Genomic DNA, 17,580 nt, shown 5'->3' on the forward strand with positions numbered 1-17,580 from the left:
AATTAGAGTAATAGGGATCAGGGGCAAATGTTTTTCTATCAAGAATCTTAGAGGATACCTAAGTACACAACCAAGCAAGGATATGTATAAGCAGAAAGACAAAATCAACAACAGAGAAAGCAAGCAAAACATAAATTAAAATAAGACAACACATTCTGGAATAGGCGACTTAACAGTAACTATCACAAAATTAGTATGCTTCTTTTCCCTTTCTTTAGAAACCTTCGACTAAGTACCTATAGATTATTATCATGACCTTGGATATTAAGTAACCATGTCATTAATAGATAGATTATGTAAAACATGACGAAAGAATATAAGCAATCATCTCATTATCCTCTAAGCCAACATTTACATGTACATCTATTTTATTTTCATTGTAAAATACACTCAAATATTTTCATATGATCACATAAAGCCCATATAAGATAAATGAAATAAAACTAAAATTTGACGTGATTGCAATTAACTTAAACTAACATTAGTTATAATAATAAATATACTCAAAAACATTTGATGATAGTATAGAAAATCTATTTCTTAAATTCCATATCCAACATAATCACCAAAGCAACATTGGCAGCCCAATCTCAAATTTGTTTTTAAAATATCAAATGATTTCGAAATTGTACAAGTTTTATGCCCAAACGACCGTCTCAGAATAAGCTTTCTAAAAAACTAAAAATCATACTTTTTTGCTTACTCTAACTTCAGGAATAGAAGCAAAACCATGACTGGTCTGCAGTGCCTTAAAAACCAGAAAACAGCAGCAGCCTGTGATATTCAAAATTCATTATAAAATCCAAATTAAATCCAATGACCTTAAAAATTAACATGATTCAACTTCACTCATCCAGGTTTTTTTTCCAATTGGTTCCAAGTCAATATCATTTTTAATAAAGGAGTTATGTAACTCGGAAGTTGAGTAGTTTTCTGCAGAATTCTGTCTAAAAAGCCAATGAATATATCCTCTTCCAAGTCCCATAACTCACTCATTAAAACATGGAAAACCCTGAAATTTAAATTATATATACTAAACATACTCAACTTTCACCTCCAATTAATTGCATCTCAATATCACTTCAGAATTAAAAATTATAAAGTCTCAAAGTTACTGACTTAGAAAACAGAACCTGATTTTTTTTACTGCATAATGTATCTTATTTCAAAAATCTATATCTTTAAAACCACAACTCCACAAATTCTGAATTTTTTTATGAAATTGAATTGATAAGACTAAAGTTTCATTTAAAATTGGTTTCATTTCAAAATTCAAACTGGAGAATTTCCAGTAGAGGAAATAAGCTGCTGTTGTGTTAAGCATTCTGCGGAAAAATCAGGTTTGACATCCATAATTCAAAAATTTACCATAAATCATAAACTTAATGAAAAAGTCTTAAATTCATCAGTCCAGCTCCCTATATTCCCAAGCTTAATCCAGACTTGGTCCTATACAATTCCGATCATCACAGAATTAGTTATAGATTTTCAAAGTTTCTAGCTTCATTTAAAAAAATGCAGAAAACCAGGTTTCACGATTTAACTTTAAAAAATCATAACTAATGTTCCAGTTATACGAAACCTTCAAAATTAAATCTTAACAATTTTACTTATTCTACTTTACTTGGATTTTAATCTCGTATCATTTCAATCACTATTGAGTAACTGGTTCACTTTCCAAATTTGCCGTTGAATTCAAAATTCAGATTTCCAACAAGTTAGTTCAACTTTTCAAAATTCAGCTCTCCAACTATCCTCTAAACCCAACTCCAATCAATTTACCAACTAAGTCCGTTACAATAACCAGTTCAACAGTAATCAACCAATATAATCCATCAGGATTCAACAATCACAGCAATTATTGGTCAAATAATTCACAATTCGCATAATCAATCCATATCACTAATTAATAATTCCAATCACACATCACAAGCACAATTCAGCATTCATATCATCAATTAATCACTCACAACAATTAAAGCTATTTGCAATTTACTCAATAAATCTTGTGGACATTCTTAAATTAAAATTGTTTAATTAAACCCCCTACATATGCAACAATTCAAGGTTTAAACCATAACATGGTTAACTTGCACAAGGTAAAGCAACTTCAAGCAAAAATGCTTTTTTGGATCATAAATTTGGAACTAAGAAACAGCTGAAAATCAGTAAACGGATTAGGAACTTGTGAGTAAAGGGTCTTCAATGAAAATCCAAACAAGCAAAGCATTGCAGAAGTGCAAGGGTAAAACTTGCATTGATTAAAAGTTTAAAACAAAGGTCTATAAAGGAAGGAAGCTTGAACATTCAAAGCACTTTCCCATACAATAAATAATGTTACAGTATTAAAAAAAATCAAACAAATAAAATACACAAAAAGAGAGAACTAACCAACAAGTATATATTCAAAACTTTTGAAAGGTATTGAAAATAATGCTCAACTCGGGTGTTGAAAAACAACAAAGAATCTTAGATTTCAGAACATGATTGAAAAACAAATGAAGGAGGAAAGAAAGACCCTTCTTCAGAATTCAATGCAATATTCAGTACACAATAAACTAAATTGGTTTGAGTTGTTTTTCACAACAAGGTAAGGGTATTAATCCAAAGCAGCATCAACCAGTAGGAAAACGAAAAAGGAAAAGAAAAAAAAGAAATCATGGGTTTTGAAAAAGTGATTACTACATAGAAATTTCTATTCACAAAATTCATGCCCCCTAATTTGCGTGCTATTTTGAGTCATTTTACCATGAGAAATATGAAGTGTGTAACTGAGCAGATAATACTTTAATCTCTCAAATATATAAGGTATCGAATCAAATCAATCAGATAATACTTTCTTATCAGAAATATTTTCACATCATACTTTTTCAATCATAGAAACATATTTCATAATTTCTAAGTGAGTACCAACAAATACTTTAATACTTCAAAAGCATATATACAAATAAAATCAATATTCTAAAATAATATAAAATTTTATCAAACATATATATAGTCTCATGTAAAAATTCCTAATATATGAATTTCATAAGAAGAATTATTCAGCTATAATAAATCAAGTATTATAATCAAATCAAAGTTCTTCAATAATAGTTTTATAAATATAATTGAAAACTCATAATAGCATAAACCAAAAGCTTAAAGGTTATAAATGTAAAGCCTACTCACAGCATGGTCCTAACGGACCGAAGAGACTAAACCCAGAATGTGTCTCACGACAGCGACAATGACCACAACACCAGGCAGTCATTTCAAATCGAATACAGAGACAAAGGCAGATAAAATTCTGGAAGATCCAAAACAGAACAAAGACAAAAATAAATCAAAACAAGGACAAGGTAGAAAAATGAATTAGTGGCAGAGAGAAGGTGAAAACAGGACAGACTAAGGGAAGAAGCTAGACCAGAACAATGGCAAGGTAGTGTTGCCGGTGAGTTTGGAAGCTTCGGCGTGTTTTCCTGGCGACTAGAGGCATGGCGACGAGTCTCCTTCTCCTCCGGTGAGTTCCTCCTTCCCCCTCTGTTCGTGTATGGTGATGTTTCTCTTTCTGCGAACTCTCTCGTTCTCTCTCTCCCACTAGAGCTCCTCTTCCCGGAAACCCAACAGTGGCAGCGGCGGTGCAGCAGCTTGGCGATGGGATCTCCATCGGCAAAGACGGATCTGATGACGATGAGACTGACCGCGTCCCTCTTCCTCGCGGGTCCTCCTCCTTCTCGGCGACCATGATGGCGGCACTGCAAAACGCTAATGGCAGCGACACTCCTCCAGCTTTCTTCAACTCGCAGACTCCCTCTTTTTCTAGGGTTGACGTCGATGGCGACTTGGCAGCAGCAGAACTTCGGCGGCGAGGCGTGGAGGCAGCAGCCCCTTCTACCGTTCTCTCTTTTTTTTTTCTCCGTAGGTGTATTTGTGTATGGTGTGAGTTTTGAAAAGAAGGGGGTTGTGGTTGATGAGGAAGAGTGGAAGTTGTTCAGTAATTTAGGGTTAGGATTGGGTAGGAGGAATAAGGGTAATGTAGGAATTTTGATAAAATTAAAGGGTAGGATAGTAATAATAGAAAAAAGAAGCTTGGGACATTACATTCTACCCTCCTTATAAAAATTTTCGTCCTCGAAAATTGATACAATGTACAAAAGAAGGTAATCAAAGTCAACGACAAATTTTTTTTTTTTTTTAAAGATTTAAGAGAATGTTTCAAAACACAATCAGGTAAGATATCCATCAACAATGGATGCAATTAAGAGAGAATCACTTCACAATCACAAAGAAAAGATATGAGACAAACATTTCAAGCATAAATACTATCACGTCAACAAGTTTAAATTGAAACAAAAGATGTAAAATTTATGAATTAGAGTAATAGGGATCAGGGGCAAATGTTTTTCTATCAAGAATCTTAGAGGATACCTAAGTACACAACCAAGCAAGGATATGTATAAGCAGAAAGACAAAATCGACAACAGAGAAAGCAAGTAACAAATGCATTTGTTAGAAAGTAGCACGACTAACAAATGCATAATTATTGCTCCAAAAAGAAAAGAAAGTAACTCCATTATGAACGCTTAATCCGGGAAATCACTATGGATTCCACTAAAACAAGTTGCAATTGATATATTGTTGTTGAGCAATGATCATCGTCAACTAGTCTTGAAATTAATATTTGTTTAGTGATTTAGTCTTGGAATTAACAATTTAATAATTGTTTACTACTTTCGGTGGAATATTACATCGTAGATTGGCGCAAAAACGTTTCTTTTGTAACGAAGAATGAACTCTGTATATTGAGGCAGTTTCCATTACTTACTTGCACACTCTTCCCCACAGCCATCTGCACTCATCAAAGAAAAACCCATCTCTGATTTTTGTCTCCCTTTCTTCGTTTGTTGCATTTCTGAAAATGGCTGAGGCCTTGCTTGGAGTTGTGCTGGAGAAATTGACCCCTTTGATCCTGAATGAATTTGCAGCCTTCTTTGGAATCAAGGAAAAGGCTGAAGAGCTAACACTCACTTTAGAATTAATCAAAGCTGTTCTTGATGATGCTGAGGAGAAACAATGGTCCAATCGTCCTCTCAAGGTGTGGCTGCAGCAGCTTAAAAATGCAATGTACGTGCTGGATGACATCCTTTATTAGTTGTCTACTCAATCCTCTCAGCCTGGGTGCTTATCATCTTTGAATCCAAAGAACATGATTCATCGGCGTGAGCTTGGGAAGAAGTTGAATAAGATAATAGGCAGGTTGGATCGAATTGCTCAACGTAGGAGCAACTTTGATCTTAGACAAGTTGTGAGGAAAAGGTCAAGTGAAGTTGCTGAATGGCGTCAAACAAGCTCAACTATCGCCCTTCCTCAAGTGTACGGACGAGATGAAGATAAAAAGAAAGTAGTGGAGTTTCTTCTTAGCCCATCACGAAGCTCTGAGTCCCTTTCCGTCTATCCCATTGTTGGATTAGGTGGTCTTGGAAAAACAACACTTGTTCAGATGGTCTACAATGATCAGCAAGTAGGTAACCATTTTGATTTGAAGATTTGGGTCTGTGTTTCTGAGAATTTTACTAGGGGGAGTATGTTGCGTTCCATTCTAAAAGCTATGGAAGTGGATAAGTATGAGAGCATGGATTTAGATGCAATGGAGAAAAAAGTGAAAGAATTGCTACAAGGTAAAAAGTATTTATTGGTTTTAGATGATGTCTGGAAAAGAAGCCAAGAAATGGAACTCGGATTAACCCAACACAAATGGGATGAGTTAAGAACTGTATTGTCTTGTGGATCTAAAGGCTCCTCCATTTTAGTATCCACTCGCGATAAGCATGTTGCAACAATTATGGGAACATGCCAAGCTCATCATTTGGACCGTCTATCCGATGATGATTGTTGGTCGTTGTTTAAACTGCGCGCATTTGGAGCTGACCGAGAAGAGCGTGCAGAGCTTGTAGCAATAGGGAAGGAGATAGTCAGGAAATGTGGAGGATCACCTCTTGCAGCACTGGCATTAGGTGGTGTGATGCAATCCAGAAGCACGGAAAAAGAATGGCTTGAAGTTCAGAAAAGTGAGCTTTGGAGTTTACCAGATGAGAATGACATTATGCCTGTCTTGAGATTAAGCTACTCTTCTTTAACGCCAACTCTAAAGCAGTGTTTTGCTTTCTGTGCCATATTTCCCAAAGATACAGAAATTAAGAAGCAAGAATTGATTTATCTTTGGATGGCTAATGGATTTATTTCATCCCGGCCGAACTTGGAGGTAGAAGAGGTTGGCCACATGGTTTGGAATGAATTATACCAAAAATCATTCTTCCAAGATGGGGGGAGTGATGTTTTTCTGGCGAGATTTGTTTCAAGATGCATGATTTAGTCCATGATCTTGCTCAATCAATTTCAGAGGAAGAGTGTGTATGCTTGGAGAAACAAAACCTTAATCATTCTTCAAGAAATCCCCATCATATTGGTTTTCACTACTTTAATGCAAATCAATTCAAGAAGAGCTCCTTTGAGAATGTTGAATCCTTGAGAACATTGTATCAAATGAATTCATATGGATTTGAAAAATTTAGTTCGAGCTTGGTTCGAACAAATCATTCTCTTCGGGTTTTGTGCTTATATTGTAGAAACATAACATCTTTTGGGAGTTTAAGTTGCTTGAGGTATTTGGAACTTCGTGAGTTGAATATAGTGCATGTTTGGGCGCCATTATTTTGTTAAAAAAAGATCTTTTTTCAATGAAAAAAGATCTTTTTTTATTTTTTAACGTGTTTGGCAAATTTCTAGTAGTAAAAGTAAAAGCACTAGTAAAATAAAAAAAAGATCTTTTTTGAGAAGCTGTAATTTACATCTTTTTTTAAAAGATCTTTTTTCCTTAAAAAAAAGATGTTTTTCATATAATAAATAAACAAAAAAGTACTTTTATATTGTTATACCCAAACATAATTGATTGATAAAAAGATATTTTTATGTGAGATATCCAAACATAAAATTACTTTTACTTCTCTATAAGATCTTTTAAAAAAAGATAACTCGAAAAAAGATCTTTTCTTAGAAGCTTACCCAAATAAGCTCATAGAGAGCCTGCCTGGTAGTATTTGCAATTTGCGCAAATTGGAAATCTTGAAACTAAAAGAAATGTGGAGGCTTCGCGGTCTACCCAAACACTTGACAAGGATTCGAAATCTTTGACATCTTATCATTGATGATCGTGGTCCTCTATCTCGTATGTTTCCTGACGCTCACAAATTATGTGACCTGAGAACACTAAGTGTATACATTGTGAATTCAGAGAAAGGGCATAGTGTAAAATCCCTACAATATCCTTATTCCCTTTCTTTTTCCAAACCAAACCCTAACCCTCTTCTAACACACTCACTCACCTCTCACTGCCGCACACACACTCCCCTCACACCCTCTTCCTCACAGCACACACCCACGAGCTGAGAAAAAAAAAAAGAAAGATGGAGATCGAGAGAGAAGAGGAGAGAAGGAAGAAGAGGGAGAGGGCTACTGCACCGGCGTCGCGCCTCACCGTAGTCCAACTTGCCGTCGCGCCGCCACCGCACCCGTCTCGCCCAGCCGCACTCAGCTCGCTGTCGCGCCGCCTTGCCATCGTCGCCGCCGAAGAAATCGCCGTTGGAGGGAGACCTTGTCGTTGCAGCGGAAAGCGTTGAGAACGAAGAGAGGGTGAGAGAGCTACAAGATGGAGGGAAGGAAGGTGGCAGTCGTGAGAGGAGGTGACGATGGAGGTTTCTGCTGTTGCCGTCGCTGGAGCTCACCGTTGGTGCACCTGGAGCTACTTCATCCCCTAACTTGCTCCACCGTGGCTGACCCCTGGCCTCCCTGTTTTCGTCGGAGTTACTGATGCCGCTGCTGGAGGAGAGGATCTAATGCCACTGCTGTTTTGCTTCACCAGTGTAGCTCTTACTGTTGCCAGAAAACATGCTACAACTTCCAAACTTGCTGGCAACACTGTCTCGCCACTGTTCTGGTCTTGTTTCTTCCCTTGATCTGTTCCAATTTCACCTTATCTCTGCCGCCATTTTGTTTCTCTGTCTTGCTCTTGTTCTGATTTATTTTTGGCCTCTATTCTGTTTTGGATTTTCGGAACTATATTTGTATTTGTCTTTCATTCAATTTGAATCTACTGCCTTTGGCTGGTGTCGTGGCCATTGTTGCTATCGTAAGAATTGAAGTTGCTGCACTGTCCCAGTTCAAGTTCTGCGCTCTTTCGTACCCTTTTAATTTGGCACCCGAGTTCGGCCTGTTCGGTCCCTTAGGACCATGTTGTGAGTAGGCTTTACATTTATAATTGTTTGACTGTGCATCTATAATTATTTTGACATATATCTATTATGATCTTTGAATTATACTCACTATATTTGTCTAGAACTGTTTTAAATTGATTAGAATAATTGATTTATTAAAATTAAATAATTCATTTTTATGAAGTTTATACTTTCGGAACTATACATGAGACCATATATATTTTTGATGAAGTCTTACATTATTTTAAATTATTTGATCTTATCTGAATATCTGTTTTTGAGACCATATATATTTTTGATAAAGTTTTGCATTATTCTAAAATGTTTGAGTTTACTTGAATATCTGTTTTTGAAACATTGAAGTATTTGTTGGTATTCACTTAGTTTAAAGATTGTGAAATATATTTGAAATGTGTTTTGATTAAAAAAAAAGTATGATTGGAAAGGATTCTGATGAGAAAATATAATATGATTTGATTTGATTCGATACCTTATATATTTGAAAGATCAAAGATTTGTTGTATTTGAAATTATATGTTTTGAATTGGTTTGGGAGGCTCGTATTAGAAAACCGTAGTTAACGGCGGTTATGACGTTAACTTAGATGCATCTAACTCAGACTCCAGTTAGCAGGGGTGTTGCTAGCCTAACGTTTAGGCCACACGAGAGGAAAGGGCTACCCTTAGAGGTGGAGCCGCCCAAGTGTGGATTATTTGATTTGATTTCTGTATGAGAACTCCCTTGTTGATTCACATATTCGTATAAATTATTATTTTCTAACTAAAATTATTTTTATGATAATGTTTATATGGTCTCATGTGGATTATAGATGTATTGTCTAGTCACTGAGTTGCAAAACTCACCCCTTTTTTAAAAAAATATTTTTCAGGAACAAATACTCGAATGTGTGAGCCTTCTATTTAAGAGTAATGATCTGCAATTGTTACTTCATTTTTGTTGAGTTCTTAGACGTCATATGCTCCATATGTCACAGGCAGGATCCATCCATATTTACTTATTTTACCTTTTATTGAAAATATGTAATTATTCATTTTAGAAACTGTAAATTTATTTTAAAATATTTGTAATTTTCTTATTTAATTTATATTTGAGTCTGCTTGCTATGGAACTGTTTCCTTAAGTGCCGGTTATGGTTCATTTTCGGCCATGACACATAGTTTGGCTGAGTTAGGTCATTTGAATCTAGGAGGAGAGCTAAGAATAGAAGGTCTAGGAAATGTTGGGAGAATATCAGAAGCTGAAGATGCAAATTTGAAGCGTAAACAAGACCTCACAGATTTAAGCTTGTCATGGTACAGGAGTGGTAAGAGCAAGTCGATTGTGGGAGCAGAAGAAGTACTTGAAGCGCTTCAACCTCACTCCACACTCAAGCTGTTGACGATACGGTGGTATGAGGGATTACGTTGGCCAACTTGGATGGAAAACAATTCTGCTACCCACAGTTTAGTTTCTCTTCGACTTGTGAATTGTGGAAAGTGCAAGCATCTTCCTCCAGTGGGAAAACTTCCATTTCTGAAGAAGCTTGAGGTAATAGGCATGGATGATGTGCAGTACATTGAGGAAAATGAAAGTTATGATGGTGTTGAAGCAATACCATTCCCATCTTTGGAGGAATTGTTTTTGTCCCACTTGGCAAACGTGGAGAGGTTGATGAAACGGGAAACAACACACATGTTCCCCTCTCTTTCTAAACTCCATATCTATAAATGCCCTAAACTGCAATTGCCGTGCCTTCCAAGTGTTAAGGACCTCACTGTTTGGGAATGTAGCAATGAGCAACTGAAGTCAATCTCTAATCTCAACGGTCTTAACCAACTTCATCTCGATGGATGTGATGAAGTGTCGTACTTTCAAGAGGGAATGATGAACATGACCTCTCTTGCAACTCTGCAGATATCAGATTTCAGAAGATTGAAGGAACTGCCATTTGACATCACAAAACTCACTGCTTTGTCTGATCTATCCATCAATAAATGCTATAATCTGGAGTGTTTACCAGAACAGGGTTGGGAAGACTTATCTTCACTTCGGCATTTGTCAATTATTGGCTGTTATAGGTTGGGATCCTTGCCTGATGGTGTTCGCCACTTAGCTTCACTTCAATCTTTGACTATTGGTCACTGCCCAGTGTTGGAAAAGCGGTGTGAGAAAGGAACAGGGGAGGATTGGCACAAGATAGCACATGTTCCCCATGTAGAGTTTCCTCGTTTTTAGTTTATACACTGCTTATTGATTCTTTTTCTTTTCTATTTGTTGTGTATTTGCATAATCATGGTTTTCAATTTGTATTGTATTTTATCTTCATTTGTAGTGTTCTTTCAGATTAAATAAATAACCTCAAGTGTTGTTGTATCATCTGCAATGGCAGAGGATGCAAAGGTGGCAAGGGAAGCAACGCTTGCCCAACTACTGAATCAAACATTTGATCATAATAATCAAATTTCTTCAACTCCCAACATACAAAGAGTTCCTCTTTTTTGGCATAAAAAAACCAGCTTCTACGAGTATTGCATATCCAAAATGATATCATTTGGTCCCATTCATCGTGGCAACGAAAATCTGAAGCAACAAGGTCAACACTTGAAATCTCAATGGACGTCCCTCTACATTGAAGAATACAGTAAAGAAGTAGGTCCTTGTAATGGTAACAAGCAAGAAGCAGCAAACTATTTGTATGAAGTTGTAGGAGATAACATTGGGGAACTGAAGGAGATGTTTGCTGAGGATGTAATTGAAGGGTATAGTGATGAAGAACTGATTTGGATGCTGTTTGAGGATGGATGTTCTTTGCTCGCTCTATTACATGGACCATTAATTCTCGCTGCTCTTGAAACATGGTATACCATACATCCTAAAAAATAGTTATCACATTTAAATAATAAGAGTCTCTGTAATGTGAGTGTGACCCACGGATCATTGGTTTGCATCTAAATTTCTTAAGACAAAAAAAAAAAAAAAGGTGTGTACCTCGAAATGCCTTCTATTATTTGTATGTTTTGTAATGCATTATTTGATTACTTATGATTGTAATGGGAAAACATGTTTGCTAATTCTTCTATTATTGTGTTGTTTAGTGTTAACACGTTGACTCCAAACATGTTTGCTAACTCTTCTATTCTTGTATCACTTGGGCTAACATATATTGTTCATTTAATTTTTACTTTTAGCTAATAACCACCGATAAACTTTAAGTTGTTTAGTATTCGATTTATATTACAAGTTATAATTTAATATCTACCATTGTATATGCACTTATCAGTGTGATCTTATGTGATCAATCTATGCTATTAATCTATATACTCCATACTCCATGAATCAAGATAGTGAAAATTGAGAAGTTTACATTAAATCAAAACAATGAGTTAAACGCGTAAAACATGAAATTATAATATAATTTAAATTGTAAAATTTATATAAAGAATATGGACTATGCCAGATACACTAAAGCAACACTTTGAGAGTTGGACGAATGCTTCACAGAGAAAGAATGAGAGGAGAAGATGGTTCGTGGGTTTCTTTGCTGTCCTTTGGGCTATTTGGCTAGAAAGAAATGGTCGAGTCTTCAATAATCAAGCCTCAGGTGTGGCGGAAATTATAAATAGGTCGTTTATGCTATCCGATGAGTGGCTTGGTGGTTAACCTCTTGGTTGTTGATGGCAATGGCAAAGATGACTAGAGGGTCTTTTACTTTGTTGAATTGTCTGGTTTTGGTGTGTACTTTGAATTGTTTGCTACTAGACTTCTGCTCCACCCTTATTGTGTTGAGCATTTTTTACTTCAAAAAAAAAAATACGTATATAAAGAATTAATGAAAATTGGAGGAAAGAAAGGTCTATACTCATACTCATTCTCCTAATTAATCAATAATATAATAGAATAAACTATCATTTGTACCCACGAAAGTTGAAAACGCTGATATATCTACCCATAAAAAAGAAAAATTATCATTTGTACTCATAAAAGATGATTTTTACAAGCAAAATTATCCAAACCCTAAAAAATTTCATAAAATCCCTAAATTACCCATATCTTCACTACTACCACCATAATCTCCTCCCCTCCCCCCCTTTCCTCTCTCTTTCTCAATGTTCTCATCTTTTTCCCACCATTGCCACCACCACCACTAACCCATCCTCTTTCTCTCCTTCTATTTTATGAGTTTGTCGCTGCCGCCATAATCCGTCAACTCTGCCAACTCCTTCCTCTTTCTCTTTCTTTCGCTTTCCTTCTGTGTTTTGCTTTTCTCTTTCTCTTCTGCATAAAAAGGGCTTCACCATCATCAACAACAACAAAACCATCTTCAGATTCTTTGCCCCCACACTCTCTCTTACCTGCAAAATCCCTTATCTTCACCACCATACCACCTCCTTCACCCAATCACTTTTCTAACCCTAACCCTCTTCACCCAGCCACCATCCCTCTTTTCCTTTCTAATCTCAAATTCCACCACCACCCCCTTCATCCAGCCACCACCCGCTTTCCTTTCAAAACTCACACACGGAGACATTACACACACCCCCACCCAAGGAAGAAGAAGAGAAGAGGAGGGGGAGCGAGACCGCACTGGCAACGTGGGGACTCGCTGCCGCTATCGCATCATCGTCACCGTTGTTGAGGGAGCCCAAAGAGGAGATGCAAACCAGAACCAAGAAAGGGGGAGTTGACGTCGCCGTCGCGCCCTGCTGCTGTGGGTTTCGTCACATCTGTTGCCGCCATTGATTGAGTCCGTCGCTGTCGTTGTCGCTGTTCTGGAAAGAAGAGAGCGCGCAAGAGATCGGAGAAGGAGGAGAGGGCGACGGCGCCGATGGGTGTCACTGCCACCATCGTTGTTGTTGTTGTTGTTGCTTTTTTCTGCTTTTTCTATTGTTGTTGTTGTTGCTGCTGCTGCTGCTGCATGTGAAGAAGATGATGATGGAGGTATAGTGGTGGTGGTAGTGATGGTAGTGATGAAGGAAATGAGATGGTGGTGGGATTTGAGATTAAAAAGGAAAAGGGGGGTGGTGGCTGGGTGAAGAGGGTTAGGGTTAGAAAGGTGATTGGGTGAAGAAGGTGGTGTGGTGGTGAAGATAAGAGTAATTTAGGGATTTTAGAAAATTTTTTAGAGTTTGGATAATTTTGCTTGTAAAAACCATCTTTTATAGGTACAAATGATAATTTCCTTTTTTTATGGGTAGATATATCAGCATTTTTAACTTTCGTAAGTATAAATGGTAGTTTACTCTAACATAACGTGTCCAATTAGATATGAGTTGGTAAGAACTAAGAAGTTAAAAAACAACGAAGAGCTGGTGAAAAATAAACTATTTTTCATTTTTTTTAAGTAAACTCGGAATTTCACTCAGCTCTTTGGTTCTTATAAACAAAAAATAATAATTATACAAGAGAAAGTCTAGGGACCAGCAGATTTTGTGATTTTTAGCCATCAATTAATTATCAATGATGTTTTTAATGGTGTGAGATTGTATCTAATGATATAAAATCATTCAATTTTCTTTTGATGGTTAAGTGTTGGCCAAAATTTAACAAAAGTGCTGCCCCTAGCACTTTTCATTATACAATAACAAATTAACAATTTAAGTATAGATTGTCTCTCTTATTCATATATAATTAGAGGAGGGAAGGAATCAAATTATTTTATCCAAAACGTGTTGCTCACTTGCTCCACGAGTCCATGACAACGGCAATAAGGATTAAATAAACTACCACTTGGCGAGACAGTTCATTGTTTTGTTTTTTTAATAGACTAGAATGAGATCATGAGATGTGTGAGACGGTAAATTAATGATAATATATAATAAATATTAAAAATTGTTATATTTTGTAGAATTAAATTAAATATGTAAATTAAAGTTAAATTTAAAAGGTATTTTAATTAAAATAATTTATAGTACATAAAATTTAGATATTAGAATTGTATGTATAAAATGACATTTTTATTTGGTGGTTTGATTTTTTCATTTGTTTTAGTTGATGAACTTAGTCTTTTTATGTGGTGCTCGTCCTCTTTTTTTTTATTGGTTGTTGTTAGAATTGTTACTTTCTTCTTTCTGAGTTGTATGCACTTTTTATTGTGTTGTTTGTTCTATCTTCGCAAGTATGTTCTTCTTCCAAATATCTGTCTTGAATTTGTATAGTTTTCTTTCTCCTTAATCTCTTGATGGTATGTGATCTTCATCTAATGATATTAGTGTTGGCGAAGTTAGTTCCTATAATCAATGAATAATTTAAATTAGAAATAAAAATGATGTCTAAAATAACTATAATAAGTGATTTTTTTTAGTATTATCTGTTTTATTTGTTGTAATGAGTGTTGAGGTTCAGTGTTTTTTGTTGGAACAAATGTCTTGATAAAAATGTATTGTTTAGAACTTTCTTTTAGATTAAAATCATTTACATTGACTTCAAATATAAGTGAGGTTGCACAAATTTTTCAATTGGAGTGGTATTTCAATGTCATTACTTTTCTGGAGTGCCATTAGATTTAAAACAGTTGTATCAAATAATTTTTTTGCTTCGCCATCAAATAGTACAAAAGTTGTTGTACCACTTTGATCTGAAACATTTAATTGAATTTCGAACCTAATATAAGTATTGAGTTAGTAACTAATAATTTGATAGATGAGATTAAGAAAAATATATAGAGTTATCTTATTGTTGGATAGTGTGGTGTTTGATTACATGTGCCACAAATGTAGTTATCTCGTTTTTCATATGCTTTCTTCTTACACTTTTCACATTCAACATAATTATCTCCATTGAGTAAGTTTGAGATGGTGTGTAGTTCAGAAATAAATTTTTTGTGCTAAATTTAATGTTATTTGAAATAATAGTAATAAGAGACTTATATAAGTAGTTCAAATAGTATGGAATTTGAATATTTGTAACGTAAAATTTATTATGATTAATAATATTATTATGACATTTGTAATATGGATGTTTATTACATTGAATGAGTTATTTATAAAAATTAATAAATTAATTATTAGAATTATAAATTTATTGTATTATTTACAACGATAAGATATAATAAATATAAAAATATGAATTTAATGTCTTTGTAAGTTACAATTTGGTTAGACGCTATTAATTTTTAATTATTGTCGTTGGTAATTATTATATTATTTTTTGTATTTTTTTATTTAGAAATAATAGATGATTTGACAAAAATTGAGTGGTTAATTCTAAAATTTTGTCAAATAAATGATGTTGCTGATATGATATTAGTAAAAAAAAAATATCTTAAAAATAATATGAATAAATTTATGTATTAAAAATAGATAAGAATAAGAAAAGTCTACTGCTGTTTAACCTAACAAATAGTCTAGTCAATTGCAAATTTATTATGTAACGCTCGGTCTTGAACGAGGGAATTATTAATTTCAACATAAGAAGAAAAATCAAACAATGCACTTACAAGTTACAACGAAGTTTTATGGGGGTAGTTTGCTGAGTCACAGCTTGAGAGCATCCCCAAAGTTCTCAACTGCTTGGGTTTTTCAAAACATTACGCTTTTTATCACATTAGTGTCCAAACACCATATTTTATGGTGATATATGAGTCAAGAGGGTATTTAAAAAATATATGTCATCTCAATAAATTGTAAAAATAGGGAATGATAAAATTATTGAAATAGCTACAATAATAGACATAAATATATTATTAGCTATCAAAATCAATCATTATGTGCGAAAATATTTAGTAAAAAAATTAGTAAAAAAAGTCATTAATAGCGTGTTCCACTTGAATGCTACTGTTGTGGGGATTTAGGTCCCTATACTTTTTTTTTTCTTTTTAATTGGGTTCTTATACATTTTTTTTTAATTTAGTTCTTATTAACGTTAAACGTAAAAAAAACGTTAGTGAATTGTGAAATTATTTGTATACCCTTAGGGACCCAATTGAAAAGAAAAAAAAAAGTATAGGGACCTAATTGAAAATTCGATAAAACTATAAATATTCAATGAAAAATATTCTTATAATCCCTATTCAATAATTCTACGATATGAAAGATATTTCTATAATCCTTTTTATTTTGTTACTATTATTTTTTTGCTTATTATATACAAATTGTACTAAAAATACTCTCTCTTTTTTTTACTTTCAAAATACCTTATCTTAAGAACATACAAAAAAAATGGATAAAATGAAATAAAAATAGTAGTATAAATTTCAGTTTCTATCATTCAAGTATTTATTATGATCATGTAACATTTTGTATTTGTTTGGATTCATGGAATATAGTTTGTGTCTTTATCATATCATGGTACACCATAAAAAATCATAAGGCTATATAATTTGTGTTATTGAAATTTTGAAATCCAAAAACGAAAACCATAGAAAACGTAATTTCAGTGTAATACAGATAATCTAAAAATCAGTTTATGTGTTGCAGTCTCCCACAACCAGCATAGGGATCAACAATAAAGAGCAGACTTGAGTTCATCAAGTGTGCCAATAAGATAGTCTTTTTCCACCAAAAACTTCAATCAAAGTATGGTAGCCTGTTTTCGAAACAAAGGAAGTCGGAGCAGGATCATCTTTATGAGGTCCATTTATCTCTTTGGGGATTCTCCGGTCACCACCATATACACCTCCATTGTTGAAAACAATCACTACCATAGGTAACCGGTACTGAACTAATGTCTGGATTGAAAAAAAAGATAAGACATATAAGGCAAAAATTCAGAATTTTCACTCCACATTCCTGGATTAAACCATTACAAACATATTGGCTTATAGTAATTACACCAGCTTATGTAATCCTCTCTGTCACATAGCTATAAACAGAAAAACATAAAAGAGTTCATGGAAGATCCTAGTTCAAAACAATGGCAATAAAAATTTCATATATAGATTAAAATAAGAACCATTCCATTATATGATGATAAAAATATAACTAAAAATAAGGGCATCAATCCACGTAACACAATGGAAGGGCAATTAAATAGATAAACATAAGCATGGATTCAGTAGTATCTATTTTAACTTCAATGGCACTAAATCCGAATCCAAAATCCCCTTCAACTGCAGCAACAAGTCAATGGCGACAAGCCACTGCATCCGCAATGCAATAACTGAGGCAACCCCTATGGTCCCCCAAGTCCCTGCATCCAACCTAGTCTTGGGCTTTGTCTGAGCCAACACATCCCTACCTACATCCATGGTGTTTGAACCCTCAGACACCATTATCGGAGCCGGCTTCCAACTCCAAGAATTACATTCTTATGATCCTCATTGGCGTCAAGAAATTGAATGGCAGAACATCCTTAGCAATCTAAGACTTCATCTTCGACGCATTATCCTTAG

At 34.7% G+C, this 17,580-nt stretch overlaps 1 protein-coding gene and 1 pseudogene across 1 annotated transcript; one reads left to right on the top strand and one right to left on the bottom strand.

Moving 5' to 3' along the window:
* LOC107618649 lies at positions 4,725 to 10,728 on the top strand (annotated as a pseudogene).
* Positions 16,717 to 17,460, bottom strand: LOC107614858 (2-hydroxyacyl-CoA lyase-like). The gene is made up of 2 exons (XM_021110696.1): positions 17,272 to 17,460; positions 16,717 to 16,917 (listed from the first exon to the last, which is right to left on the bottom strand). The coding sequence occupies exons 1-2, from the start codon at positions 17,458 to 17,460 to the stop codon at positions 16,717 to 16,719; spliced, it is 390 nt and encodes a 129-aa protein (XP_020966355.1).

This window comes from Arachis ipaensis, chromosome B09, assembly GCF_000816755.2.
Source record: "Arachis ipaensis cultivar K30076 chromosome B09, Araip1.1, whole genome shotgun sequence".
In the NCBI taxonomy this organism is placed as follows: Eukaryota; Viridiplantae; Streptophyta; class Magnoliopsida; order Fabales; family Fabaceae; genus Arachis; species Arachis ipaensis.